Raw genomic sequence first — 27,962 nt, 5'->3', positions numbered from 1 at the left:
CCATATCAATGCCAATGATTTTGGAATGAGATGTTCGAGTAGGTGTCCAATTTGTGTGTTGTGGAATGTATTGTAACGTTAAAATTGTATAACTGCCTTAATTTAGCCAGACCCCAAGAACAGTAGCTGATGCCTTGACAGAAGTAAATGGGGATCCATAATAAATACAAATTAATATACTTTTGGTCATGTGTATCACTTAGTTCTGTGTTAACAGAGACTAAAATAAAGTAATTTGGTCAGATGCATTTGTTTGTAGTCTGTCCACAAGAGTGTTGTCTGCAAAAACATTTCTGTGAATTGTGTGATGTAAGTAGCTACTTTTTATTTACCAAGATGGGAGTTTCCTCCAGATGCATCAGGTCCTTAGCCCAGCATTACCTAAAATCTGTTATTTAAGGCTTACGTTGAAAGTGAATTTAATCTGCTGTTGGGACATTAGGTCCAAGTCCTGGGGGGGGGGGGGGGGGGGGTACAGTATATCAGAAAGCCGGATCATTACTTTTAGCCAGCCATCTCTGATCTTATGGTTTGGGAATATGGATTCAGTCTAAAAATGTGTCAATCTTTACTGAAGAAAATTTACTGAAGCTGCTTAACTCCTTGAGCCAGCTCTTTGGGGTTAAGCCAATACACACAATTTACAATGATAACATAACTGGAATGTTAAAATGCATTTAATAACTTGGTTGATTTTGAATACCTTGTTAGTTTGAAATGCCTCCATTTAGAATGTTCTTTGGGCTACATTTTGACAGTGCCAACATTCAGTTAGAAATTGACCATATTACTGCTAATGATGGGCAATGTCTCTCCAAAAGACTTCTGAAATGCAACAATGCGGCTTCAACGATATCATGAATTGATACACAATTAAGTTACTTGATCCATTTTGACATTTGCACTATTATATTGAAAGATAGCCCACAATCTTGAACATCCTCTGCTTTTTCAGTCTTTTTTTTCTGAACTGTAGACATACATCCATATAACATTATGTACTTATAGACTGTGTCATTGATTCAGAGCAGGGAAGCCCAGCCAACAGATATGACTGTCTGTCAGGACATGTAGGCTTGGCTATCTCTGGACTTTGAGTCCTTGGTCACTTCAGGTCGTTCTTGCCCAGGCATGTCAACGGCACTATTCTCTGACCATCCTCCATTGTAGTGGAGCTCTGGGCTCTCACGCTCGGCACAGCTTCAGAGGAAAGTTCTCAGTGATCAGATGTTCGTCATGGAGGACAATCACCACATTCACCTCAAACTCTACAGAGGAACAAAGAATCGCATCTGTCAGTCATCGGTAAATCACAAACTGTTGCACTATTTGACTTGTATTTATTACAGGTTAACTCACCGACTTTAAAGTTGATGGTCTCAAGGGTAGGGCAGGTAAAGAGCCTGGGGAAGACCATGTAGATGGGGATGGGGAGGCTGTGGCAGACATCTCCCTCTGCTATCTGGATGTTCTGGATCTCTGTGGCATCTCTGGCATAGCCCTCAGCACAACCTGGCGCAGATGGAAAAACACGCCATTAATTTCTATAGGAGTGGGTAGGGCCCTGTTTAGACACTAATCTGGATTGGTGAAAGCAAAGTAATGGGAATCTTACTTTCATTCAATCACGTACAGTTCAGATGAACGATACCCTCGAAGGAAGCATTGTTACAGTATTCTACCAGGGCCTGCCCTCTAAATATACTGAACAAAAATATAAAAACGCAACATGTAAAGTGTAGGTTCCATGTTTCATGAGCTGAAATTTTAAAAAATCACAGAAATGTTCCATACGCACAAAAAGCTTATGTCAAATTGTGTACATAACCCTGTTAGTGAGCAATTCTCATTTGCAAAGAAAATCCATCCACCTGACAGGGGTGGCATATCAAGAAGCTGATTAAACAGCATGATCATTACACAGGTGCACCTTGTGCTGGGGATAATAAAAGGCCACTAAAATGTTCAGTTGTCTCACATAACACAATGCCACAGATATCTCAAGTTGAGGGAGTGTGCAATTGGCATGCTGACTGCAGGAATGTCCAGCAGAGCTGTTGCCAGAGCATTGAATGTTAATTTCTCTAACATGAGACACCTCTAACGTCATTTTAGATTATTTGGCAATACATCAAACTGGCCTTACAACCAAAGACCATGTGTAATCACGCCAGTCAAGGACCTCCATATCCAGCTTCTTCACCTGCAGGATCGTCTGAAACCAGCCACCCGGAAAGCTGATGAAACTGTGGGTTTGCACAACCAAATAATTTCTGCACAAACTGTCAGAAAACGTTTCAGGGAAGCACATCTGCGTGCTTGTCACCCTTACCATGGTCTTGACCTGACTGCAAATTGCAAATGCTCACCTTCATTGGCCCCTGGCACGCTGGAGAAGTGTGCTTTTCACGGATGAATCCCGGTTTCAGCTGTACCGGGAAAATGGCAGACAGAGTGTATGGCGTGGTGTGGGCGAGCAGTTTGTGATGTCAACATTGTGAACAGAGTGCCCCATGGTGGAGGGGGGGGGGGTTATGGTATGGGCAGGCATAAGCTATGGACAACGAACACAATTGTATTTTATCAACGGCAATTTGAATGCACAGAGATACCATGACGAGATCCTTAGGCTCATTGTCGTGCCACCCACCTCATGTTTCAGCATGATAATGCACGGGCCATGTTGCAAGGATCTGTACACAATTCCTGGAAGCAGAAAATGTCCCTTTTCTTTCATGGCCTGCACACTCACCAGACATGTCACCCATTGAGCACGTTTGGGATGCTCTGGATCGACGTGCATGTTCCAGTTCCCGCCATTATCCAGCGACTTCGCACAGCCATCGAAGAGTAGTGGGACAACATTCCACAGGTCACAATCAACAGCCTGATCATCTCTATGCGAAGGAGCTGTCGCGCTGCATGAGGCAAATGGTGGTCACACCAGATACTGACTTGTTTTCTGATCCACACCCCTACTTATTTTTTTAAAGGTATGTGACCAATAGATGTATATCTGTATTCCCAGTCATGTGAAATCCATAGATTAGGGCCTAATGAATTTATTTCAATTGTATGATATCCTTATAATGAACTGCAACTCAGTAAAATATTTAATTGCTGCATGTTGCGTTTATATTTTTGTTCAGTGTAGATGGGCTACAATAAGTAGCGTCAGACTCACCGCAGGTCTCTACGCGGACCAGCTGCAGCTCTATGCTCTTGATGGCCACATCAGAGCTCTCCACCACCAGTTCTCCAGTCAGGGGCTTAGTGATCACACAGTTGGTGGCATCCAGGTGGCCCCGGATCAGGAACTTGGGCAGCAAACTCCTCTGAGGGAGACGATGGTGAGTAATACAAAGATGGGATGTTGTTAACTGTCTGAACATTCCTGCTACGGTGTCTGCTGGTTTCCCTCAAATAATTTTGATCAATGACGGAGTAGACCGATTAAATCCCAGGAAACCAACATCTAGAATGCCAAAAGGTATGCTATACAGTTGAAGTCGTAAGTTTACATACACTTAGGTTGGAGTCATTAAAACTATTTTTCCAACCACTCCACAAATTTCTTGTTAACAAACTATAGTTTTGGCAAGTCGGTCAGCACATCTACTTTGTGCATGACACGTAATTCTTCCAACAATTGTTTACAGACAGATTATTTCACTGTATCACAATGCCAGTGGGTTAGAAGTTTACATACACTAAGTTGACTGTGCCTTTAAACAGCTTGGAAAATTCCAGAAAATAATGTCATGGCTTGAGAAGCTTCTGATGGGCTAATTGACATCATTTGAGTCAATTGGAGGTGTACCTGTGGATGTATTTCAAGGCCTACCTTCAAACTCAGTGCCTCTTTCCTTGACATCATGGGAAAATCAAAAGAAATCAGCCAAAAATTGTAGACCACAAGTCTGGTTCATCCTTGGGAGCAATTTCCAAATGCCTGAAGGTACCACGTTCATCTGTACAAACAATAGTACGCAAGTATAAACACCATGGGACCACGCAGCCGTCATACCGCTCAGGAAGGAAATGCGTTCTGTCTCCTAGAGATGAACGTACTTTGGTGCGAAAAGTGCAAATCAATCCCAGAACAACAGCAAAGGACCTTGTGAAGATGCTGGAGGAAACAGGTACAAAAGTATCTATATCCACAGTAAAACAAGTCCTGTATCGACATAACCTGAAAGGCCGCTCAGCAAGGAAGAAGAACACTGCTCCAAAACCGCCATAAAAAAAGCCAGACTACGGTTTGCAACTGCACATGGGGACAAAGATCGTACTTTCTGGAGAAATGTCCTCTGGTCTGATGAAACGAAAATAGAACTGTTTGTTTGGAGGAAAAAGGGGGATGCTTGCAAGCCGAAGAACATCATCCCAACCGTGAAGCACGGGGGTGGCAGCATCATGTTGTCAGGGTGCTTTGCTGCAGGAGGGACTGGTGCACTTCACAAAAAAGATGGCATCATGAGGCAGGACAATTATGTGGATATATTGAAGAAACATCTCACGACATCAGTCAAGAAGTTAAAGCTTGGTCGCAAATGGGTCTTCCAAATGGACAATGACCCCAAGCATACTTCCAAAGTTGTGGCAAAATGGCTTTAGGACAACAAAGTCAATGTATTGGAGTGGCCATCACAAAGCCCTGACCTCAGTCCTATAGAAAATTTGTGGGCAGAACTGAAAAATTGTGTGCGAGCAAGAAGGCCTACAAACCTGACTCAGTTACACCAGCTCTGTCAGGAGGAATGGGCCAAAATTCACCCAACTTATTGTGGGAAGCTTGTGGAAGGCTACCCGAAATGTTTGACCCAAGTTAAACAATTTAAAGGCAATGCTACCAAATACTAATTGAGTGTATGTAAACTTCTGACCCACTGGGAATGTGATGAAAGAAATAAAAGCGGAAATAAATAATTTTCTCTAATATTCTGACATTTCACATTCTTAAAATAAAGTGGTGATTCCAACTGACCTAAGACAAGGCATTTTTACTAGGCCTTAAGGTCAGGAATTGTGAAAAAACAGAGTTTAAATGTATTTGGCTAAGGTGTATGTAAACTTCCGACTTCAACTGTATATATACACAAAAGTATGTGGACACCCCTTCAAATTAGTGGATTCGGCTATTTCAGCCATACCCGTTGCTGACAGGTGTATAAAATCGAGCACACAGCCATGCAATCTCCATAGACAAACATTGGCAGTAGAATGGCCTTACTGAAGAGCTCAGTGACTTTCAACATGGCACCTTCATAGGATGCCACCTTTCCAACAAGTCAGTTCGTCAAATTTCTGCCCTGCTAGAGCTGCCCTGGTCAACTGTAAGTGTGGTTATTGTGAAGTGGAAACGTCTAGCAGCAACAACGGCTCAGCCACGAAGTGGTAGGCCACAAGCTCACAGAACAGGACTGCTGAGTACTGAAGCGTGTAGCATGTAAAAATAATATGTCCTTGGTTGCAACACTCACTAACATGTTCCAAACTGCCTCTGGAAGCAACGTCAGCACAATAACTGTTTGTAGGCAGCTTCATGAAATGGGTTTCCATGGCCGAGCAGCCGCACACAAGCCTAAGATCACCATGCACAATGCCAAGTGTCAGCTGGAGTGATGTAAAGCTCTCTTCCATTGGCAGTAGAAGCCCATTCTCTGGAGTGATGAATCACGCATTCCCATCTGGCAGTCCGACAGACGAATCTGGGTTCGGCGGATGCCACGAGAACGCTACCTGCCCGAATGCATAATGCAAACTGTAAAGTTTGGTGGAGGAGGAATAATGGTTTGGGCCTGTTTTTCATGGTTCAGGCTAGGCCCCTTAATTCCAGTGAAGGGAAATCTTAACGCAACAGCAAACAATGACATTCTAGAGGATTATGTGCTTCCAACTTTCTGGCAACAGTTTGGGGAAGGCCCTTTCCTGTTTCAGCATGACAATGTCCCCATGCACAAAGCAAGGTTCATACCGAAATGGTTTGTCGAGATCGGTGTGGAAGAACTTGACTGGCCTGCACAGATACCTGAACTCAACCCCATCGAACACCTTTGGGATGAATTGGAATTGTGAGCCAGCCCTAATCGGCCAACATCAGTGCCGGCCTCACCAATGCTCTTGTGGCTGAATGGAAGCAAGTCCCCGCAGCAATGTTCCAACATCGAGTGGAAAGCCTTCCCAGAAGAGTGGAGGCTGTTATAGCAGCAAAGGGGGACCAACACCATATTAATGCCCATGATTTTGGAATGAGATGGTCGACAAGTAGGTGTCCACATACATTTAATCTACACTACATGACCAAAAGTAATTTAACATTTTGTAGGTGTTTGGTCATATTCCCGACAGGCCTGCTGTACCTCGCGGACATTCTGCAGGGTCTCTGGCGTGATGGTGAAGTCTACCGGGGTGGGTTGCAGCTTGGCTTTCTGTGGCTGAGAGAAGAGAAAGGGGACAGTCTAACCATGAGTAAATGGTCTGCGTGGCCCCAGAGAAGGAACAGTCCCCTAGTAATCATGTATGATGTCATTGTGTAACTATAGATTACAACATCACTTCACTTCATCTATATTGAAGAAAATTATGAGAAACTACAGGCCTGTTCCTTACTGTAGCTACATGAAACTTAAAATCAAGCAACGTCAGATCGTGTTATGGTGGGGTTTTTGTATGGGATTCTCAGAAGAGATGAGATATTGGTCTGAGTCAGGATGATGGTTGATCTCACCAGACAGTGCACCATGAATTCACAGGTCTTGCTCAGGTCTTTGGCCAACAAGGAGCGCTTCATGTCACAACGGAGGGTGTACTGAGAAAATAAACACCATACAATTATTAATATTAGTAACAAGGCTTTTGTGGATACAAATACTTTTTCTCACATGATATTGTCAGGAGAAACAGGCATATGTTTGCTAAAAGCCTGCCTTAAAATAAAGCTGGATTCCTTTTCCAGTGGTAGAATTGAGACTGATAAGTCACCCCCCCCATGAGGTTCCTCATCAGTACTATCTGAATTTTAGGTCTAATATTAGATGCAGTACAGAGCCTCCCCTCTGTCTTTTGAATGCCTCGCTTATTCTGGAAAGCAATAAAAATACCTAATCTACTAGATCGTACTGTTTCAGAAGACATAGCTTTTCAAGCGTAAACATTCTTATTGGACAAAAACAAAGCCTATTAGAGAATTTTTTCCCAAAGGTTTAATGCTCAAGCGTTACACTATTGAAATGTTGGTCTACACCTCATTGATTTTGCAGACTACAGAACACATCTAGATCCTTTCTGAAGCTTGACTGATTCAGGGGACAAAAAAAAAACTCCAGTTTGAGAGTAAAAATGCCTCGGCAACTACAGAATGCCTTGTTATTTTTACTCCAGCAAAATGTAAGATTGCTGGAAAATGACCTTTCAGCATCTCTTTAATAACATTATTTCATTGCTTAGGCCTATACATCTGCAGTGATGAAAACATGTTTTTTTAAGCAAACATTTAGTCTTCCTTGTATTTTTTGTTGTTGCAGTTTCCTTGAGACAACAAACGACTAGAACACAGGAAATGTCAATCTGTGCCTCTCTCTCTGTCTCTATAATTACACCTCATTAGCGTCAGAGAGGTTTACAATCACAGTTGTTTTTGTATTTCTCCAGATGACATGACAATAAAAGGGATCTTTTAAATTGTCATTAGAAATAGCATGGGCACTGCGTCAGCTGAAGCAGGTCTGACCCAAAGATGGCAGACAAAATGCATACACAATCAATTTTGGACACTGAAATATCTGCTTTGGGAGGTATAGTATGGTTCTCTGGCTGGTCCTTGTCTGACATGGAGAAGAATCTAGGTCAGTCTGAAAACACAGAAGACAGCCATTTGCAAAGTGCAGGGCATGCCCCAGCTCTGTGGTCATTACCTGAATGTTGACGAAAACGCCATGGTAGGTCTCATACAGCACTTTGTTGCCCTTTGTGTGCAGGGGGAACTCAAAGGGAATCTCTGTCTTGCCTCCAGGCACCTTGCCTTGCTTTACCACTTCAATGTTGCTCGTGATAAGTTGAATGGGCTGTTACAGAAAGAGGGGAGAGATCAATCTGTGACATCAGAGCCATTGATATACAGACTTAGGTCAGGTATCTATGCTCCATGTTGGCACTAAACAGTCCATGACAACAACAACATAATCTAATCATGTGAAAGAGGCAGTTCAATGTGTGGTGATCCTTGGGCTTGGAAATCCCGTTGGACACTCACCTTAACAGAGTTGTAGAAGGCCTCAAAGACTCCCACACTCTTAGAGCTAAGCTGTAGGTTGACAATTCCCTCCATGGTGAGAGTGATGCCCTGGTGCTGGACCGCCTCTTTACTAACTATCGCCACAACACCGGCAAGGACCTCCTGACATAATAAACCATAAATTATATTACAAATATGAAATGCAAAAAGTATCACACTCTTGGTGTTTAGGGTGTTCATAAAGCTGTACTATGACCAGAGGGTTTAGTGAAAAGATACACATAACTGACAAAATAAAGGAAACACCAGCAAAGTGTCTTAAGCCGCCAGAACAGCTTCAGTGCCAGTTGGCATATATTCTACAAGTGTCTGGAACTCTATTGGAGGGATGCGATACCATTCTTCCACAAGACATTCCATCAATTGGTGTTTTGTTGATGGTGGTGGAAAACGCTGTCTCTGGCTCCGCTCCAGAATCTCCCATAAGTGTTCAATTGGGTTGAGATCTGATGACTGACACACACACGATGATGGGATGTTAATTGCGTAATTAACTTAGGTACCACAACTGTATGGAAGCACCTGCTTTCAATATACTTTCTTTCCCTCTTTTACTCAAGTGTTTCCTTTATTTTGGCAGTTACTTGTATGTCATCATCTGCGATATGCAACTTTTCAGGGAAGTTAGGAACCAATATACACAGGCAGTTAGGAAAGCAAAGGCTAGCTTTTTCAAACAGAAATTTGCATCCTTTAGCACAAACTCCAAAAAGTTCTGGGAAACTAAAGTCCATGGAGAATAATAGCACCTCCTCCCAGCTGCCCACTGCACCGAGGCTAGGAACCACTGTCACCACCGATAAATCTACGATAATTGAGAATTTCAATAAGCATTTTTCTACAGCTGGCCATGCTTTCCACCTGGCTACCCCTACCCCGGTCAACAGCTCTGCACCCCCTACAGCAACTTGCCCAAGCCTCCCCTATTTCTCCTTCACCCAAATCCAGAGCTGATGTTCTGAAAGAGCTGCAAAATCTGGACTTCTACAAATCAGCTGGGCTAGACAATCTGGACCCTCTCTTTCTAAAATGATCCAGGCACAATTGTTGCAACCCCTATTACTAGCCTGTTCAACCTCTCTTTCGTATCGTCTGAGATTCCCAATGATTGGAAAGCTGCCACGATCATCCCCCTCTTCAAAGGGGGAGACACTCTAGACCCAAACTGCTACAGACCTATATCTATTCTACCCTGTCTTTCTAAAGTCTTCGAAAGCCAAGTTAACCAACAGATCACCGACCATTTCGAATCCCACCATACCTTCTCCGCTATGCAATCTGGTTTCCGAGCTGGTCATGGGTGCACCTCAGCTACGCTCAAGGTCCTAAACGATATCATAACCACCATCGATAAAAGACAATACTGTGCAGCTGTACTCATCGACCTGGCCAAGGCTTTTGACTCTGTCAATCACCGCATTCTTAACGGCAGACTCAACAGCCTTGGTTTCTCAAATGACTGCCTTGCCTGGTTCACCAACTACTTCTCAGACGGAGTTCAGTGTGTCAAATCGGAGGGCCTGTTGTCCGGACCTCTGGCAGTCTCTATTGGGGTGCCACAGGGTTCAATTCTCGGGCCGACTCTATTCTCTGTATACATCAATGAAGTCGCTCCGGCCGGTGATTCTCTGATCCACCTATACGCAGACAACACCATTCTGTATACTTCTGGCCCTTCTTTGGACACTGTGTTAACTAACCTCCAGACGAGCTTCAATGCCATACAACTCTCCCCTGTGGCCTCCAACTGCTCTTAAATGCAAGTAAAACTAAATGCATGCTCTTCAACCGATCGCTGCCCGCACCTGCCCGTCCGCCTAGCATCACTACTCTGGACGGTTCTGACTTAGAATATGTGGACAGCTACAAATACCTAGGTGTCTGGTTAGACTGGTTCCTTACTCGCTTTAAGCACCAGCTGTCAGAGCAGCTCACAGATCACTGCACCTGTACATAGCCCATTGGTAAACAGCCCATCCAACTACCTCATCCCCATACTGTATTTATTTATCTTGCTCCTTTGCACCCCAGTATCTCTACTTGCAGTCATCTTCTGCACATCTACCATTCCAGTGTTTAATTGCTATTTTGTAATTACTTCACCACCATGGCCTATTTATTGCCTTACCTCCCTTATCTTACCTCATTTGCACACACTGTATATAGACTTTTTTTCTACTGTATTATTGACTATGTTTGTTTATTCCATGTGTAACTGTGTTGTTGTGTGTCAATCTGCTGTGCTTCATCTTGGCCAGGTCACAGTTGTAAATGAGAACTTGTTCTCAACTAGCCTACCTGGTTAAATAAAGGTGAAATAAATAAAAATATAAAGACTAAACTCTCCTTCCAGACTCATATTAAGCATCTCCAATCCAAAATTAAATCTAGAATCGGCTTCCTATTTCACAACAAAGCATCCTTCACTCATGCTGCCAAACATACCCTCGTAAAACTGACTACTCTACCGATCCTTGACTTTGACGATGTCATTTACAAAATAGCCCCCAACACTCTACTCAGCAAATTGGATGCAGTCTATCACAGTGCCATCTGTTTCATCACCAAAGCCCCATATACTACCCACCACTGCGACCTGTATGCTGTCGTTGGCTGGCCCTCGCTTCATGTTCGTCGCCAAACCCACTGGCTCCAGGTCATCGATAAGTCTTTGCTAGGTAAAGCCCCGCCTTATCTCAGCTCACTGGTACCATAGCAGCACCCACCCCAGCAGGTATATTTCACTGGTCACCCCCAATTTCTCCTTTGGTCGCCTTTCCTTCCAGTTCTCTGCTGCCAATGACTGGAACGAATTGCAAAAATCACTGAAGCTGGAGACTCATATTTCCCTCACTAACTTTAAGCACCAGCTGTCAGAGCAGCTTACAGATCATTGCACCTGTACATAGCCCAACTGTAAGTAGCCCATCCAACTACCTCATCCCCATATTGTTTTTTTCTACTTTGCACCCCAGTATCTCTACTTGCACATTCATCTTCTACACATCTATCACTCCAGTGTTTATTTGCTAAATTGTAATTATTTCGCCACTACGGCCTATTTATTGCCTTACCTACCTAATCTTACTTCATTTGTACACACTCTATATAGACTTTTCTATTGTGTTATTGACTGTACATTCGTTTATTCCATGTGTAACTCTGTTATTGTTTGTGTCACACAGCTTTGCTTTATCTTGGCCAGGTCGCAGTTGTAAATGAGAACTTGTTCTCAACTGGCCTACCTAGTTAAATAAAAAATGAATGTTCGACAACGCAGGACATCCACTAGAGGGCAGTAGAAACCTTACACATTGAAGAAATTGATAACTGCTGATCAGTCAAAATAATCATTATCATCTATTCACCACAAACACATAAAAGGTTGCTCTGTAGTAAGCAAAACAATTGGCATGCACACGACTTGCCAAGTTTCCAGAGCTACGAAACACAGCAATTTAACTCAGGGTTAATCTAGCCACTGTATTGTGAAGTTAATGATAAAATTGGAGTAAACCAATGGTCAACACGAGCTAGTAACAGAACATGTCGAGGGTAGAAGAGGTTAAAATACGGGTGGTTGAGTACTTATTTGACACTTCACTGTATCACCTGTCACTGATGCACTTGTTCAAGCTATACCATTTGGAATGACTTCTGCTGAGTACGTGAACTGCTTTATACCCAAACAAGCGTGACACAATGTCATCGCTTCTTACAGTTTGGTAGCATCGATAGTTATACTGTACATCTTACTATGTAAATTTCAGGCAAATTGACCCTTACCCCCTCATGATATACTTTATTTGCTCTTTTCAGTCTGATGTCCAAACTAGCACTCATTTTCGACGATTTGGCGGATATCGATCAAAATGTGTAGCACATCCACAGTAAAGCAAAGACAATCCACCTTTCTCCTCTTCAGCTGCGATATTTCCTCATACACGTCATGTGATAAATTGTAGATATGTCATGTGACCAATACGCCAACCCGCTATGTCCGCCCCCAAATTAAGAGAATTTGGCGAGTTCATATGCTAGTCCGGAACTAGGAAACTCGGAAATGTCTGACTTGCTGATTCGTTGAACACGTCACGTGTGCGTCACGTGTATAACTATAACCAGTTAGCATGTCGGAAATGTCCGAGTTTCCTCCGAGTTTCCTCCTTCCGACTAGTACGTCAACGAGTCAAGAGTCAGAGCCAGCAGTCCAATCGCGTTATTTTTACCCTATCAGCCCTCGCGCTGAATCTTTTTTATTTATTTTTATTAACAACAAATCAATACAGAAAGTACATAAGGGAACACAAGTATATATAGATTATATATAATGGACAATCGAGCTAGGGGGTACAATATCACATTACAATTACACAAGGACCTTAAGGGACATACATACACTTACAATTCGAACAGCTTTTTTGTTAGTAGAGTATTTAACTGTCTTAAAATACAGTTCAATTTCTTTTTGTAGGGTAAGAAAATGTGTTTTTTGTTAGTAAATTTACATTTGTGTATATGAAATTTGGCCAAAAGAATAATGAAATTAATTACATAAAAATGTTTCAGCTTATTTTTTATCGTATGTAAAGAATCCAAGCAGTAAATCTCTCCACAATAGTGTAAAATCTTCATAAATGTGTTCAATTATAAATCTACTGATGTCTTGCCACAGTTTTCTTACATGTATACAATGCCAAAAAAGATGCAACACTGTTTCTGGGTGGTCATTACAAAAGGAGCAATTTGAGTTTATGTTTTCCTTAAACGTCTTCATATAGTGGTTGGCAGGATAATATTTATGAATAATTTTAAAGGAAACTTCCTTAATTTTGTTAACAAGTAGGTATGTGTGTGGCAATATCCAAACTTTTTCCCAACTGATATTATCAATAAATCCATTCTAATAAGGCATGACATAAGGTATAGATACAACATCCTGCTGAAACAAGGTTCGTATCGCTCTGTTGTTGAATGGACCAAAAGAAAAACAAATCTTTTCTACTGATGAGTCAACAGGGTCAATAGAAGGTAGGCTCTGAGGGTCAGGTCTTGACACGTTCCTGAATAACAGAGCAACACCTGAGGGAATGGCGTCTAAAACAATTGCAAAATCTTTAGGTGTTACAGGGACCTTGTAAAGTGATAAGAATTCCTTATAACTGAGTAAAAGACCCTCTGCATTTACCAGTTGGCTCACCAATAGGATATTATTTCGGAACCAATATTCTAAAAACAAAGAAGTATTTTTATACAATATATCCCGATTATTCCATATATAATATCTGTGTGGAGAAAAATTATGTTTATAAATTAAGGACCATGACAAGAAAACCTGCCGATGAAAAGCAGAAAGTTTCACTGGAATTTTGTCAATATTATAATTGCAAAGCAATGTGAAGTTAAGGCCACCAAAAGTAAAGAAGACATGATGAGGAATAAAATTCCAGATAGAAGTGGGTCTTCTTAGGAATTGTTTTATCCAATTGATCTTAAAAGTATTATTTAAAGTAGTAAAGTCCAGAAAATTCAGTCCACCATTCTCATAAGTGTTCATTACAACAGTTTCCCTAATGTAATGGGTACGGTTTCTCCAAAGAAAGTTGAAAAGCATCTGGTCTATCTCCTTGCTTATTTTACTGTCAAGATATAAAGATAGAGCGCCATATGTTAGTCTAGAGATACCTTTGGCCTTGGTTATTAGGACTCTACCTTTTAATGATAAGTCCCTCTGTAGCCATTGATTTAGCTTCTTCTGGGTATTTTAAATAAGAGGGTTGAAATTTAGTAAGCCTCTAGACTTCTGATCCTTTGTAATGGTTATGCCTAAATATGTAAGTTCTTCTTTTACTGGAATACCATAATATGAAGGTGTCACACAATCTTTGACAGCTATGAGTTCACATTTATTAATGTTAAGGTATAGACCAGACGCTTTGGAAAAGAATTGTATCACATTGATCGATATGGGAATTTGGTTAGCGTCTTTCAGAAAAAGTGTAGTATCTTCAGCCAGCTGGCTTATAATAATTTCTTTACCAGCTATGGAAATACCTTGTACAGGACTATTTTTTAAAGAATTTGCAAGAAGTTGGGTGATTAATAAAAACAGCTACGGGGAGATAGGACAACCTTGCCTAATTCCTCTCTTTAACTCAAATCTAGGTGAGGTGCCATATTTTAATTTGATAGAGCTGTTACCATTTGCATAGAGAGTCTTGATAGCCTTACAGAAAAAATCCCCAAAGCCAAGTCTCTCAAGGGAGTGGAAGAGAAACTGATGCTCTACTATGTCAAATGCTTTATAAAAATCTAAAAATAATATGAAGCTATCCTCAGTTATTAGGTCTGAGTAGTCAAGTATGTCTAATACTAGTCTGACATTGTTAGAAATATGTCTGTTCCTCATGAAGCCAGACTGTGTTTCATCAATGATTGCATCCAGGACTTCTTTAATTATTTTTGCAAGTAGTAAGGCTAATATCTTATAGTCATTATTAAGAAGACAAATTGGATGCCAGTTATCAATGAGCAGCACTTCTTTTTTAGGCTTAGGTATCAGTGTTATTAACCCCTGACTCATTGTAGGAAGGAGAACATTGTTTTTAATACTCTCTAAAAATACTTCAAATAGGAAGGGAGCTATTTGTTCAGAAAATAATTTGTAAAATTCTGATGTAATTCCATTAACACCTGGTGATTTATTGCTCTTTAGATGTTTGATAGACTCTATAATCTCTTCAACTTTGATGGGTTCATCACACTGTTTAGATTCTATATCACTGATAGAGTGAACATTATTCAGTGAGTTAAAAAAACATATCTGTGGATTCCTGACAGTACATAGAGCTATACAATTTTCTGTAAAAATTGCTACAGTATTTAGCGATTAATTTTTGGTCATCTGTAATAACACCATCAATGTTTAATTTATGGATAGTGTTATTTTTAGAGTGAGATTTCTCAAGTCTAAAGAAATAGGATGAATTCTGTTCTCCCTCCTCAATCCATTTTTTCGTAGATCTAATAAAGGCTCCTTCTGCTTTTAATCTATATATATTATCCAGTTTATTTTGTAACTCAATTAGTTCCATCTTCTCCTCCCCCGAGAGGCCGGCTGGGGACCTTTGAGAAAATGAAGTTATCTTAACGATCACCTTTTCCTACTCAGCTCTTCTGGTCTTAGCAAGATTACTACCATATTTTCTAAGGTATTTGGACACCTCAAATTTAAAGCGCTCCCAGTTCTTGCAATAAGATTTTTCTTCACAAGCCCTTTCCCAAAAGTGTGAGAGCAGATCTTTAACCTCAAATTTAACTATATCATTATTTAATAATGAGCTATTTAGCTTCCAGTAGGAAGCTCTGCCAAGGTTACTATCAGGGGTAAATATTTTGATATCAATGTAAATGGCCCTATGGTCTGTGAGGGGAGTAGTACAGATATTTGTAGTAACACACTCACTATCAATACATTTGGATATAAGCCAAAAATCTATTCTGGATTGTCTGGAACCTGTTTTGTTACTCCAAGTGAATGATCTGTCGGCCGGAAACCTCTCTCTCCATATATCAGTAAGATCAAACTTTTCCATAAAAAGTATTAAACCCAAATTCTGATTGGTTGGTCTACCTGGGGGCCATCTATCAGTTGAATTATCTATAGTAATGTTAAAGTCCCCTCCTATCAATAATAACGAATTGGGAAATTTAGATAACCAATGAAGTATATGTTTCTCTATAGATTCAAGCAATTCATCATTCTCATGTTTGGTGTTGTACCCGTAGAAGTTTAGAGTAATGAGCGTAATGTCATTGTAACTGATCACAAGACAAAGTGACCAAAGGGGTCAGATTCCGAGTGTAGAATATTACCACCAAAGGTATTTTTCATTGTAGTGACACCAGCGGAGCGTTCAGATCCATGGGAAAGCCAAATATCGTTGCCCCACTGTGACCTCCAGAAGTTGGCATCAGCCGAAATTGAGTGAGACTCTTGAAGAAGGCAAAAATCTGTTCGAAATTGTTTAGCAAATAAAAATAAGGCCTTGCGGTTCACATTAGTTTCTCTTAATGCTAGGGGGTTACGAAACAAAGACAAAGACAAAACAACAAAGATTATATACTGTAGTAGGATGAGTCAAAGACGTAGGAGCAGTGAACGTAAACGATAAGGAACCGAGATCTGCACCATTTAAGTCAATTTAAAGTGAAAATAGCTTATTCCATCAACTTTGAGCTAGACGTTATCCGGCTTTGAAATTCAACTCAACTGAAAATTATGTTCAAGACCAAACCAAGGGTTCTTGTAGTAAGAGAGACTAAAAACCCTCTTTAGTGTAATCAGGAACTATTCTGAGACATAAAATACAAAATAATAATTTAAATAAAAGGGTACCTACTATTTTAAGTGCATATGAAAACTGATCATAAAATAATTGAATAAAAAATGTTTTACATATACACGTTCCTAAGATCTTTTTTTGGAAATAAGTATTAATAACTAATTGGAACAATAACCGTGTAAAGTCAGAGCAGACCTGTATGCCCTTTAAAACAGTATCTTAGTTACTGTATACATAAAAAATAAATACAGCTTTCAATCTTCTTCGTAAGTTTGTAAACAAAATAGGTCTTCTGGTCATACAAGAACAAACTAATAAATTGAAGTACCTGAGTATTCCTGAAAAATAATCACCTGATGCTTGTTAGGTAAACAACATAAGGAAAATGAGAATACCATGGCTGAAACCATCAACCTGTTCCTTCTGGTGAGATTTTAGGGAGGAATATTGATTTCTGAACCGTTGATGAAGCCTCGTCCTCCAACGAAGTAAGCAGCCTTACCCTCATTTCGTGCTAACTTGATCGTTGGCCACAACTTGTTCCTTCTTTCTATGTCCTCCGGGCTGAGATGCTCGGCGAAACGCATACCATGGCTATGAAGGAAGGCGTTCTTCCTAGCAACTTTCCAGACAGCATCCCTGTAGAATCTGGCAGTGAAGAGGATGATGATACCCCTTGGTCTTGAATCGTTTTGCTGTTGCTTCTTGCCGAGGCGATGCACAACGTCGATGGTATCACCAACTTTGTTCTTCTCTGCAGGCATAACTTCTTGGCAGATGCGGATGGCCTCTCCTCGCACATCTTCATTCTCCACCTTGCGCTGAATCTTAGGTAGCTGCCTCGCTGGAGTGACTCATAATGGGCGTGTTGAGAGAAGTGGGAGGATGGGGAGAAATGGGACAATCAAGATCAGTGACAGTTGGGTGGAAAGAGAGGAAATGGCTACTGTGCTTGAATCTGAACGTGCGGCAAGTAAAGTGTGCGACAATTAATGGAAAATAGTGAAATCAAAGAATGGAACAAAACGAGCAAAAGTTGCAGTAGAAGACAAGGACCGGTCCAATAATGCTTTTCTTATTGGACTGCGTTTTTTGGACAAGGAGATTCATTTGGAAAATCCATTTGTAATATCGAGGACTGTGAAGAAAGCAGTGGATTGAATCAAGGTGACTAGAAGCATCCTTGTTTTGGTTAATTGTGTTAAAGAACAGAAGAAGCATGCACTAGATCTGGCAAAATTGTCCACGTCAGAAGTAACGTATTGCTCTTCGGAGCAGGGCACCTGCCAAAGGAGTTATAGCTGGAGTCTCGTTGGATATAGATGACAAGTACCATAGTCACAAAATCACAGGAGTGGCACGTTGCCTGACCCGTATGGTAAATGGAAGGAAGGAGAAAAGCCTATCGATATTGTTGTTTGAGGAGACTCTACCTTAATATGTGAGGCTTGGACATGTGAGGTATGTGGTGAGAGCATTTGTGTCCTAACCATTACAGTGTGGGAATTGTAAAGGATAAGGTCACGTGTCAAATCTTTTCAGACGGGAGAAGTATAGTATTGAAAAATCTGTCATTCAGTCTGGACTTCCTTGAGTGCCCTATTAGGGTGAAAGAGGTAGAGGTGTCAAGGTTCAGGGCTGTGCAGCAGATCACCTATGTGGAGGCGGTGAATAGTGTTGAAAATATGGCAGTGGATGCATTGCAACCAGTTCCTAGTGTTTTAAGTCAATCGAGTGATCTGGATACACTCATTGTGAAGAAAGTGGATTTTGTGGCATTTATAGCCACAGTGATTAATTGTACAGCACAAGGGTCTAAGAAGCTGGAGATCACTATTTGCAGCCGAGAAGTTTTTGGGGCTCCATGACTTCACGGCAGAAGCACTGTAAGGACTATTGTCGCTAGGAAATGTCCCGCCCTCACAGGAGTCTTTTGAGCCTGTGAATGGACCTGATTAGAATGTATGAATTAATTTTTACAGAAAAGCAGGTTGATTTAGTTTAGTTAACACACTTTAAGGTTTCAGTCTATGTAACGCTCGTCTTCCTCCTCGTCTGAGGATGAGCAAGGATCGGACCAAAATGCAGCGTGGTTTGAATACATATTTTTTTAAATAATAATAACGAAGACGAAAAACACTTGATAAACTACAAAACGACGTGAACAGACCTGAACATGAGAACATAAAACATGAACACAGGAACAAACGAACGAAACAGTACCGTGTGGTAAACAAACACAGAGACAGCAACAATCACCCACAAACAAACAGTGAGAACAGCCTACCTTAATATGGTTCTCAATCAGAGGAAACGTAAAACACCTGCCCCTGATTGAGAACCATATCAGGCTAATTGAAAATGAACCCAACATAGAAACACATAACATAGAATGCCCACCCAGCTCACGTCCTGACCAACTAAACAAAGACAAAACAAAGGAAATAAGGTCAGGAACGTGACAGAACCCCCCCCCCCCAAAACCTGAACCTATAGGGGAGGGTTTGGGTGGGCATCTGTCCACGGTGGCGGCTCTGGCTCTGGACGTGGTCCCCACCCCACCATAGTTAATCCCCGCTTCCGTGGCCTCCTCCTAATGGCTACCCACCATATTAACCCCACTGGATTAAGGGGCAGCACCGGACTAAGGGGCAGCACCGGACTGAGGGGCAACACTTGACTGAGGGGCGGCACCGGACTGAGGGGCGGCACCGGACTGAGGGGCGGCACCGGACTGAGGGGCGGCACCGGACTGAGGGGCGGCACCGGACTGAGGGGCGGCACTCGGCCAGAGCCGAGTGACGGCTCTGGCAGGTCATGGCTGGCTGACGGCTCTGGCAGGTCATGGCTGGCTGACGGCTCTGGCAGGTCATGGCTGGTTGACGGCTCTGGCAGGTCATGGCTGGTTGACGGCTCTGGCAGGTCATGGCTGGTTGACGCCACTGGCAGGTCATGGCTGGTTGACGGCACTGGCAGGTCATGGCTGGTTGACGGCTCTGGCAGGTCATGGCTGGTTGACGGCTTTGGCAGGTCATGGCTGGCTGACGGCACTGGCAGGTCATGGCTGGCTGACGGCACTGGCAGGTCATGGCTGGCTGACGGCACTGGCAGGTCATGGCTGGTTGACGGCACTGGCAGGTCATGGCTGGTTGACGGCACTGGCAGGTCATGGCTGGTTGACGGCTCTGGCAGGTCATGGCTGGCTGACGGCACTGGCAGGTCATGGCTGGCTGACGGCACTGGCAGGTCATGGCTGGCTGACGGCTCTGGCTGCTCCTGTCTGGCGGGCGGCTCTGGCTGCTCCTGTCTGGCGGGCGGCTCTGGCGGCTCCTGACTGACGGACGGCTCTGAAGGCTCAGGACAGACGGGCGGCTTTGAAGGCTCAGGACAGACGGGCGGCTTTGAAGGCTCAGGACAGACGGGCAGTTCAGACGGCGCTGGGCAGACGGATAGCGCAGACGGCACTGGGCAGACGGGCAGTGCAGGTGGCTCTGGGCAGACGGGCAGTGCAGGCGGCACTGGGCAGACGGGCAGTGCAGGCGGCACTGGGCAGACGGCAGACTCTGGCCGGCTGAGGCGCACAGTAGGCCTGGTGCGTGGTGCCGGAACTGGTGGTACCGGGCTAAAGACACGCACCTCAAGGCTAGTGCAGGGAGCAGCAACAGGGCGCACAGGGCTCTGGAGACGCACAGGAGGCTTGGTGCGTGGTGCCGGAACTGGTGGTACCGGGCTGGAGACACGCACCACAGGGAGAGTGCGTGGAGGAGGAACAGGGCTCTGGAGACGCACAGGAAGCCTGGTGCGTGGTGTTGGCACTGGTGGTACTGGGCTGGGGCGGGGAGGTGGCGCCGGATATACCGGACCGTGCAGGCGTACTGGCTCCCTTGAGCACCGAGCCTGCCCAACCTTACCTGGTTGAATGCTCCCCGTAGCCCGACCAGTGCGGGGAGGTGGAATAACCCGCACTGGGCTGTGTTGGCGAACCGGGGACACCATGCGTAAGGCTGGTGCCATGTATGCCGGCCCGAGGAGACGCACTGGAGACCAGACGCGTTGAGCCGGCTTCATGGCACCTGGCTCAATGCTCAATCTAGCCCGGCCAGTGCGGGGAGGTGGAATAACCCGCACCGGGCTAAGCACACGTACAGGAGACACCGTGCGCTTTACAGCATAACACGGTGTCTGCCCGTACTTTCGCTCTCCACGGTAAGCTCGGGGAGTTGGCGCAGGTCTCCTACCTGACTTCGCCACACTCCCTTGTAGCCCCCCCCAATACATTTTTTGGGCTGACTCACAGGCTTCCTACCGCGTCGTCGTGCTGCCTCCATTCGCCGGTATCCCTCCTCACACTGCTCCAGAGAATCCCAGGCGGGCTCCGGCATTCTCCTTGGGTCGATCGCCCACCTGTCGATCTCCTCCCACGTAGTGTAATCCAGACTCTGCTCCTGCTGCCGCTGCCTGTTACCCCGCTGCTTGGTCCTTGGTTGGTGGGTGATTCTGTAACGCTCGTCTTCCTCCTCGTCTGAGGATGAGCAAGGATCGGACCAAAATGCAGCGTGGTTTGAATACATACTTTTTAAAATAATAATAACGAAGACGAAAAACACTTGATAAACCACAAAACAACAAAACGACGTGAACAGACCTGAACATGAGAACATAAAACATGAACAAACGAACGAAACAGTACCGTGTGGTGAACAAACACAGACACAGCAACAATCACCCACAAACAAACAGTGAGAACAGCCTACCTTAATATGGTTCTCAATCAGAGGAAACGTAAAACACCTGCCCCTGATTGAGAACCATATCAGGCTAATTGAAAATGAACCCAACATAGAAACACATAACATAGAATGCCCACCCAGCTCATGTCCTGACCAACTAAACAAAGACAAAACAAAGGAAATAAGGTCAGGAACATGACAGTCTAACTTTATGTAGAAGTCATTAGGTTAATTTGACAGTATTTTCATAATAGAAACATGACATTATATATGTTACGTTGCCTACAGTGGATTTCTGGTAGGAGTCATATTGATAGATTTTATTTTTGACCTTGTCATTGAATAGGATGTCAATACAATACCGAGCCCAGAAGTTCCCATTCTAAGGTGGTTGGCTACCAGATTCTACAAGAGTAGATTATTGAGCCAAAAACTTTGTCATCCTTTGACGATAGCCGTGAGCTATAATAAGGAAATATAGATTTACTGGTAAATGAAAAACCTGTATTGTCTGTTTGGTGCCTAATAATAAGCCTACAAAGGTAGTTATAATAAGTGTTATTAACAAAACACAATTTTATTGTCATCATATGATAGCCAAACAGACGTTATGAGTTATAGACGTAATATGTATCGGTAAAAAGTGACAACTTTTATTTGAATTTTAGTTTCAGATGTTTGTTATTTGTGTTTCGTTAACATTCAACTGACACAGTATGATTCTATCAAGATTAGATCGTGCCTTTTTAGCTCTCCCGATCTTGTTTCACACGATAACTTCGTCCCCAGGCTGGCCTGAAGTGACACGTTCAGGAACACCACTCAATCAAAACAGTAACCAATCGCAGAGAAATCATTCAGCGCCTGATCCTCCCATCAGTGCTCCCTATCCTCCCACTTCTCTCGACACGTCCATTAAAAGAGGAATTCCAGTGATGCAGCTACCTACACTTGCTGGCGTTAGCCTCCCTCAGGTTAATCCCTGTCGAGACCGGATGCAGCTTGATTGTCATCTTAAGTGGCGGTCCAATCACAACAGTTGTCCCCTCAGCCCTCGATTTAGCTCTAGGGAGTGAGTGAACGAAGGTTACGTATGTAACCACGGTTATGTGAGCTATTGGATCACTCCAATATGGTAGATCACCAACAAGATGATTGGAGTGATCCAATAGCTCAAATAACTGTGGTTACATACGTAACCTTCGTTATGTAACACTATATTGGATCACTCCAAAATGGTATCCTTCCGCTCAGCAGGATACATCGTCCAGTTCGAAGTGAGTAATCGCTGACGATGATTGGAGTGATCCAATAGCTCACATAACCTTGGTTACATACGTAACCTTCATGTATTACCCTCTCCATATTCCTTCCATACAACTTCAAGTAGATTTCCCCCCAAACCTTCCTTCTAGAAAAAAAAAAACACAGTCTGTTTTCTCAACTGAAAACTTGAAACCCCACCACTGCTCAACTTCACTAATCACTTCTTGAACTCTTCTGGCTGTATGGGTAATATTTCACCCTCTCTTCCACAGTTCTTCATCATCCGCAAACAATGACCTCCCAATATCAGGTCTCACCTAGGAGAATACATCATCAATCATAATGGAGAACAACAAAGGACTAATTACACTTCCCTGGGGGGTACCATTATCTACCTCATCGCTTTCTGATATAGCTCCCCACCCTTACTTGTATTGATCACCCAAAAATAAAATCACTTTTCCAGTTAAAAACCCTGTCTTCCTTCCCCATCATATCATAAACCTCTACATCAAAGAAAACAGCTACCACCACCTCCTTATTTGCCTGTGCCTTCTGTATGACTACTCATGGGACAGTACAGGATCATTCCCCTGCCTTTCCTGAACCCACTTTGATCAGGTGACATAAGTCCTCTACTCCAGAAAATACATCAGCCTTTCCGTTATCATCCTTTCCATAAGTTTACATACATGAGATGTCAACGCTATCGGCCTATAGCTTGAAGCACTAGTAGGGTTTTCCCCTAGTTTCCGTATCGGCACCACTACAGCCTCCTTCCAACTTCCAGGCAGTTTCCCTTCCTTCCACACTTTATTGTAAAGGCCCCATTGCAGTGTCACTGAGATGAGCCATCGTGATGTAACACATCTGATCCTTCCCAGGAGATGTTATCCCAGCTTTAGCTAATGCATCCCCCACCATCTCTCTGATCCAGGAACCCTGGATGTTCTCCTCTGACCCCATCTCTCCCACGCTGCCCCTCTTCTGTCAGATTATAATCAGCTGTGCACCTTCACAAATGCCTGGGCTAACATCGCTGCCTTCTCAGTAGCTCTCACTGCAACTATCTCCCCACTTTTCAGCACAGGGAGATCCCAATCTCATCTGACCCCTCATCCTCTTAATAATCCCCCATACTTCTCCCACAGGAGTGATCCTGCCTATGTTTCCACAGAACCGGTGCCAATACTCCCTCTTAGCTGTTCTAATGATCCTCCTTACTACTGATTGTTTATACTGAATCAGGTGCTGGTAATTATGGGACCTTTTCAACATTCTGAAAGCCCTGTTCCTACACGTCACAGCTTCTCTACACTCCTCAGCCCACTCTTTCTCCTCCCTGTGCCCTTAGGAATCACCTTCCTTGTGACCCCTAATATTGCTTCCATCATTCACTGTTTCTATAACTGATTTGATATCAGCCTTAGGCAGCTCCTGTTCACTCAACTCCTGAAACTGAACCTACTCTACCCGACTCAAATATCCATCTCCTCAATCAATTTCCAACTGATTCTTAAACCCTCAATCCTACAGTACACATATGATAGTAATCACTACCCCCTGTAGATTCCTCAAACCTCCCAACTACATCTGCCAGCCATTGAACTTGATATCAAAGTTAGATCCAGAGTAGATTCATTTCCAGTTACTGGGTCATTCCTGGCCATCCAGTAGCTCCTCCTGTCCATTTACATCAGTCCGTAACCCTCCCTAGAGCGTACTATGAGCATTAAAATCCCCACACCACATTACCCGTATCTTATGTTGACCTTCTACATTCCCAAGGGCCATCAACTCTAGTCTCTTACACAGGTTGTAAAAGTTCACTATTACTATATTCCCCCCTCCCAACACACCTCTACCACTACATACTGTTCAACTCCCTCTCCTACACACCTACAGTGGGGAGAAGAAGTATTTGATACACTGCCGATTTTGCAGGTTTTCCTACTTACAAAGCATGTAGAGGTCTGTAATTTTTATCATAGATACACTTCAACTGTGAGAGACGGAATCTAAAACAAAAATCCAGAAAATCACATTGTATGATTTTTAAGTAATTAATTTGCATTTTATTGCATGACATAAGTATTTGATACATCAGAAAAGCAGAACTTAATATTTGGTACAGAAACCTTTGTTTGCAATTACAGAGATCATACGTTTCCTGTAGTTCTTGACCAGGTTTGCACACACTGCAGAAGGGATTTTGGCCCACTCCTCCATACAGACCTTCTCCAGATCCTTCAGGTTTCGGGGCTGTCGCTGGACAATACGGACTTTCAGCTCCCTCCAAAGATTTTCTATTGGGTTCAGGTCTGGAGACTGGCTAGGCCACTCCAGGACCTTGAGATGCTTCTTACGGAGCCACTCCTTAGTTGCCCTGGCTGTGTGTTTCGGGTCGTTGTCATGCTGGAAGACCCAGCCACGACCCATCTTCAATGCTCTTACTGAGGGAAGGAGGTTGTTGGCCAAGATCTCGCGATACATGGCCCCATCCATCCTCCCCTCAATACGGTGCAGTCGTCCTGTCCCCTTTGCAGAAAAGCATCCCCAAAGAATGATGTTTCCACCTCCGTGCTTCACGGTTGGGATGGTGTTCTTGGGGTTGTACTCATCCTTCTTCTTCCTCCAAACACGGCGAGTGGAGTTTAGACCAAAAAGCTTTATTTTTGTCTCATTAGACCACATGACCTTCTCCCATTCCTCCTCTGGATCATCCAGATGGTCATTGGCAAACTTCAGACGGGCCTGGACATGCGCTGGCTTGAGCAGGGGGACCTTGCGTGCGCTGCAGGATTTTAATCCATGACGGCGTAGTGTGTTACTAATGGTTTTCTTTGAGACTGTGGTCCCAGCTCTCTTCAGGTCATTGACCAGGTCCTGCCGTGTAGTTCTGGGCTGATCCCTCACCTTCCTCATGATCATTGATGCCCCACGAGGTGAGATCTTGCATGGAGCCCCAGACCGAGGGTGATTGACCGTCATCTTGAACTTCTTCCATTTTCTAATAATTGCGCCAACAGTTGATGCCTTCTCACCAAGCTGCTTGCCTATTGTCCTGTAGCCCATCCCAGCCTTGTGCAGGTCTACAATTTTATCCCTGATGTCCTTACACAGCTCTCTGGTCTTGGCCATTGTGGAGAGGTTGGAGTCTGTTTGATTGAGTGTGTGGACAGGTAATGAGTTCAAACAGGTGCAGTTAATACAGGTAATGAGTGGAGAACAGGAGGGCTTCTTAAAGAAAAACTAACAGGTCTGTGAGAGCTGGAATTCTTACTGGTTGGTAGGTGATCAAATACTTATGTCATGCAATAAAATGCTAATTAATTACTTACAAATCATACAATGTGATTTTCTGGATTTTACAGAAAAATTACAGACCTCTACATGCTTTGTAAGTAGGAAAACCTGCAAAATCGGCAGTGTATCAAATACTTGTTCTCCCCACTGTATATGGGATTGTCCGCTTCATAAATGTAGCACCCCCCCCCCCCCCCCCCCCCCCTATCTCTACGGACTGCAACATAACCTTGTAATACAAAATCTAGAGTAGGTTTAAGCCATGTCTCCTGGAGACATATCACATCAGGTTTGGCTGGTAACTCCTCAAGAAACTGTATTTTTTTGTTTTGTTTTTACTCTTTTTATTGGTATTTTTTTCAGTTACAGTAAACAATGCTTGAAATACAGTACATTGCACATGTGATTTTTATACATTCGATATACCATGGGAACATGCTTTTTTAACAAGGTAGGAATGTATATGCCCATTCGAAAATGTTAAATACTTAAGTAATACTTTCATAACAAAACATACATTAGAAACAGCAAAGTGCACAAAAAAAACTTTGTTAGTCTTCAAAACGAATAGAAAATTATAATAAGACAGGATAATATTAAACACTCACAAAGGTAGATAAATTAAATACACAGCTTAGGTCGGCAGTTTACTGTAGAGTGGAGGGAAATTTCAGTGTCTCTACATAGGTAAAGAAAGGTTGCCACATTCGGTAGAATTTGTCAGAAGGGTACATTTTATCTTCTCCAATTTACTAAAGTGTAAGTCATTTTTAATCCACACAAAATGAGAGGGAGGAGAGGGCGAATTCCACATAAGTAAAATCAACATTCTTGCCAACAAACTCAAGGGCTACAAATATGTGTATTTTGGTAGTGTAATAGTATCAGGTATTACCCCAAATAATGATGTTTTGGCAGTAGGCGCAAAAGGCACTTGTAATACTTTAGATATGGTATCAAAGATGGCAGACCAATAGTTATGTCGAGAAGAGCAGGACCAAAATATATGTATTAATGAAGCAGGAGCTTACCGACGACACCTCATCAGGATAGATCTTGGAGAGCCTGAGTTTAGTCCAGTGAGTGCGGTGGAGGATTTTGCATTGGATCAAACAATGTTTAGCACAAATAGAAGAGGAGTGGACATGGTACAGAATATCTTCCCATTTGTCATCAGTAAACTCATCACCTAGATCCTGTTCCCATAAAGTTTTAATAGCTGTGAATGAAGGATTATGAAGAGTAAATTTGATCATAGCTATAAAAAATAATACATTTTACTGTTGGGGATGGTGTGGAAAATGAATCAGTAGGAGGGGCCACAGGAAGAGTGTTGAATTGAGGTCATGTCACGGACAAAGCTGCGCACTTGTAGATATCTAAGGAAATGACTATTCGGAAGGTGGAATTTATCTGAGAGTTGTTGGAACGATGCAAACTAGGGATGGAGGGAAAACTTGATTTCTGAGTAGAGGGGCCATTAATGAATAGGTTTGCTAACCAAAGTGAAGTCAATTGGAGGTGTACCTGTGGATGTATTTCAAGGCCTACCTTCAAACTCAGTGCCTCTTTGCGTGACATCATAGGGAAATCAGCCAAGACCTCAGAAAATAAATTGTAGCTCTCCACAAGTTTGGTTCATCCTTGGGAGCAATTTCCAAACGCCTGAAGGTACCACGTTTATCTGTACACACAATAGTACGCACGTATAAACATGGGACCACGCAGCCGTCATACCGCTCAGGAAGGAGACGCATTCTGTCTCCTAGAGATGAACATACTTTGGTGCGAAAAGTGCAAATCAATCCCAGAACAGCAAAGGACCATGTGAAGATGCTGGAGGAAACAGGTCCTTGAGGTCACATGACCAAGGCCCTTCTCCCCCGATTGCTCAGTTTGGCCGGGCGGCTGGCTTTAGGAAGAGTCTTGGTGGTTCCAAACTCCTTTCATTTAAGAATGATGGAGGCCACTGTGTTCTTTGGGACCTTCAATGATGCAGACATTTTTTGGTACACTTCC

General features: G+C 43.1%; 1 protein-coding gene across 2 annotated transcripts; it reads right to left on the bottom strand.

Annotated features, from left to right (window-relative positions):
• Positions 1-561: 561 nt before the first annotated feature.
• On the bottom strand, positions 562-12,252 carry vps26c (VPS26 endosomal protein sorting factor C). 2 transcript variants are annotated; one of them, XM_038976465.1, is made up of 8 exons: positions 12,083-12,252; positions 8,255-8,398; positions 7,917-8,066; positions 6,731-6,811; positions 6,363-6,437; positions 3,185-3,335; positions 1,360-1,512; positions 562-1,268 (listed from the first exon to the last, which is right to left on the bottom strand). In XM_038976465.1, the coding sequence occupies exons 1-8, from the start codon at positions 12,137-12,139 to the stop codon at positions 1,186-1,188; spliced, it is 894 nt and encodes a 297-aa protein (XP_038832393.1). In that variant the 5' UTR covers positions 12,140-12,252; the 3' UTR covers positions 562-1,185. The 2 variants fall into 2 exon arrangements, with proteins under 2 accessions (XP_038832393.1, XP_038832399.1); XM_038976471.1 differs by lacking the exon at positions 6,363-6,437.
• Positions 12,253-27,962: the final 15,710 nt, after the last annotated feature.

Source organism: Salvelinus namaycush, chromosome 3 (genome assembly GCF_016432855.1).
Source record: "Salvelinus namaycush isolate Seneca chromosome 3, SaNama_1.0, whole genome shotgun sequence".
NCBI classification, from domain to species: domain Eukaryota; kingdom Metazoa; phylum Chordata; class Actinopteri; order Salmoniformes; family Salmonidae; genus Salvelinus; species Salvelinus namaycush.
The sequence above is the reverse complement of the archived record's forward strand: the minus strand, read 5'-3'. Positions and strand labels throughout refer to the sequence as shown.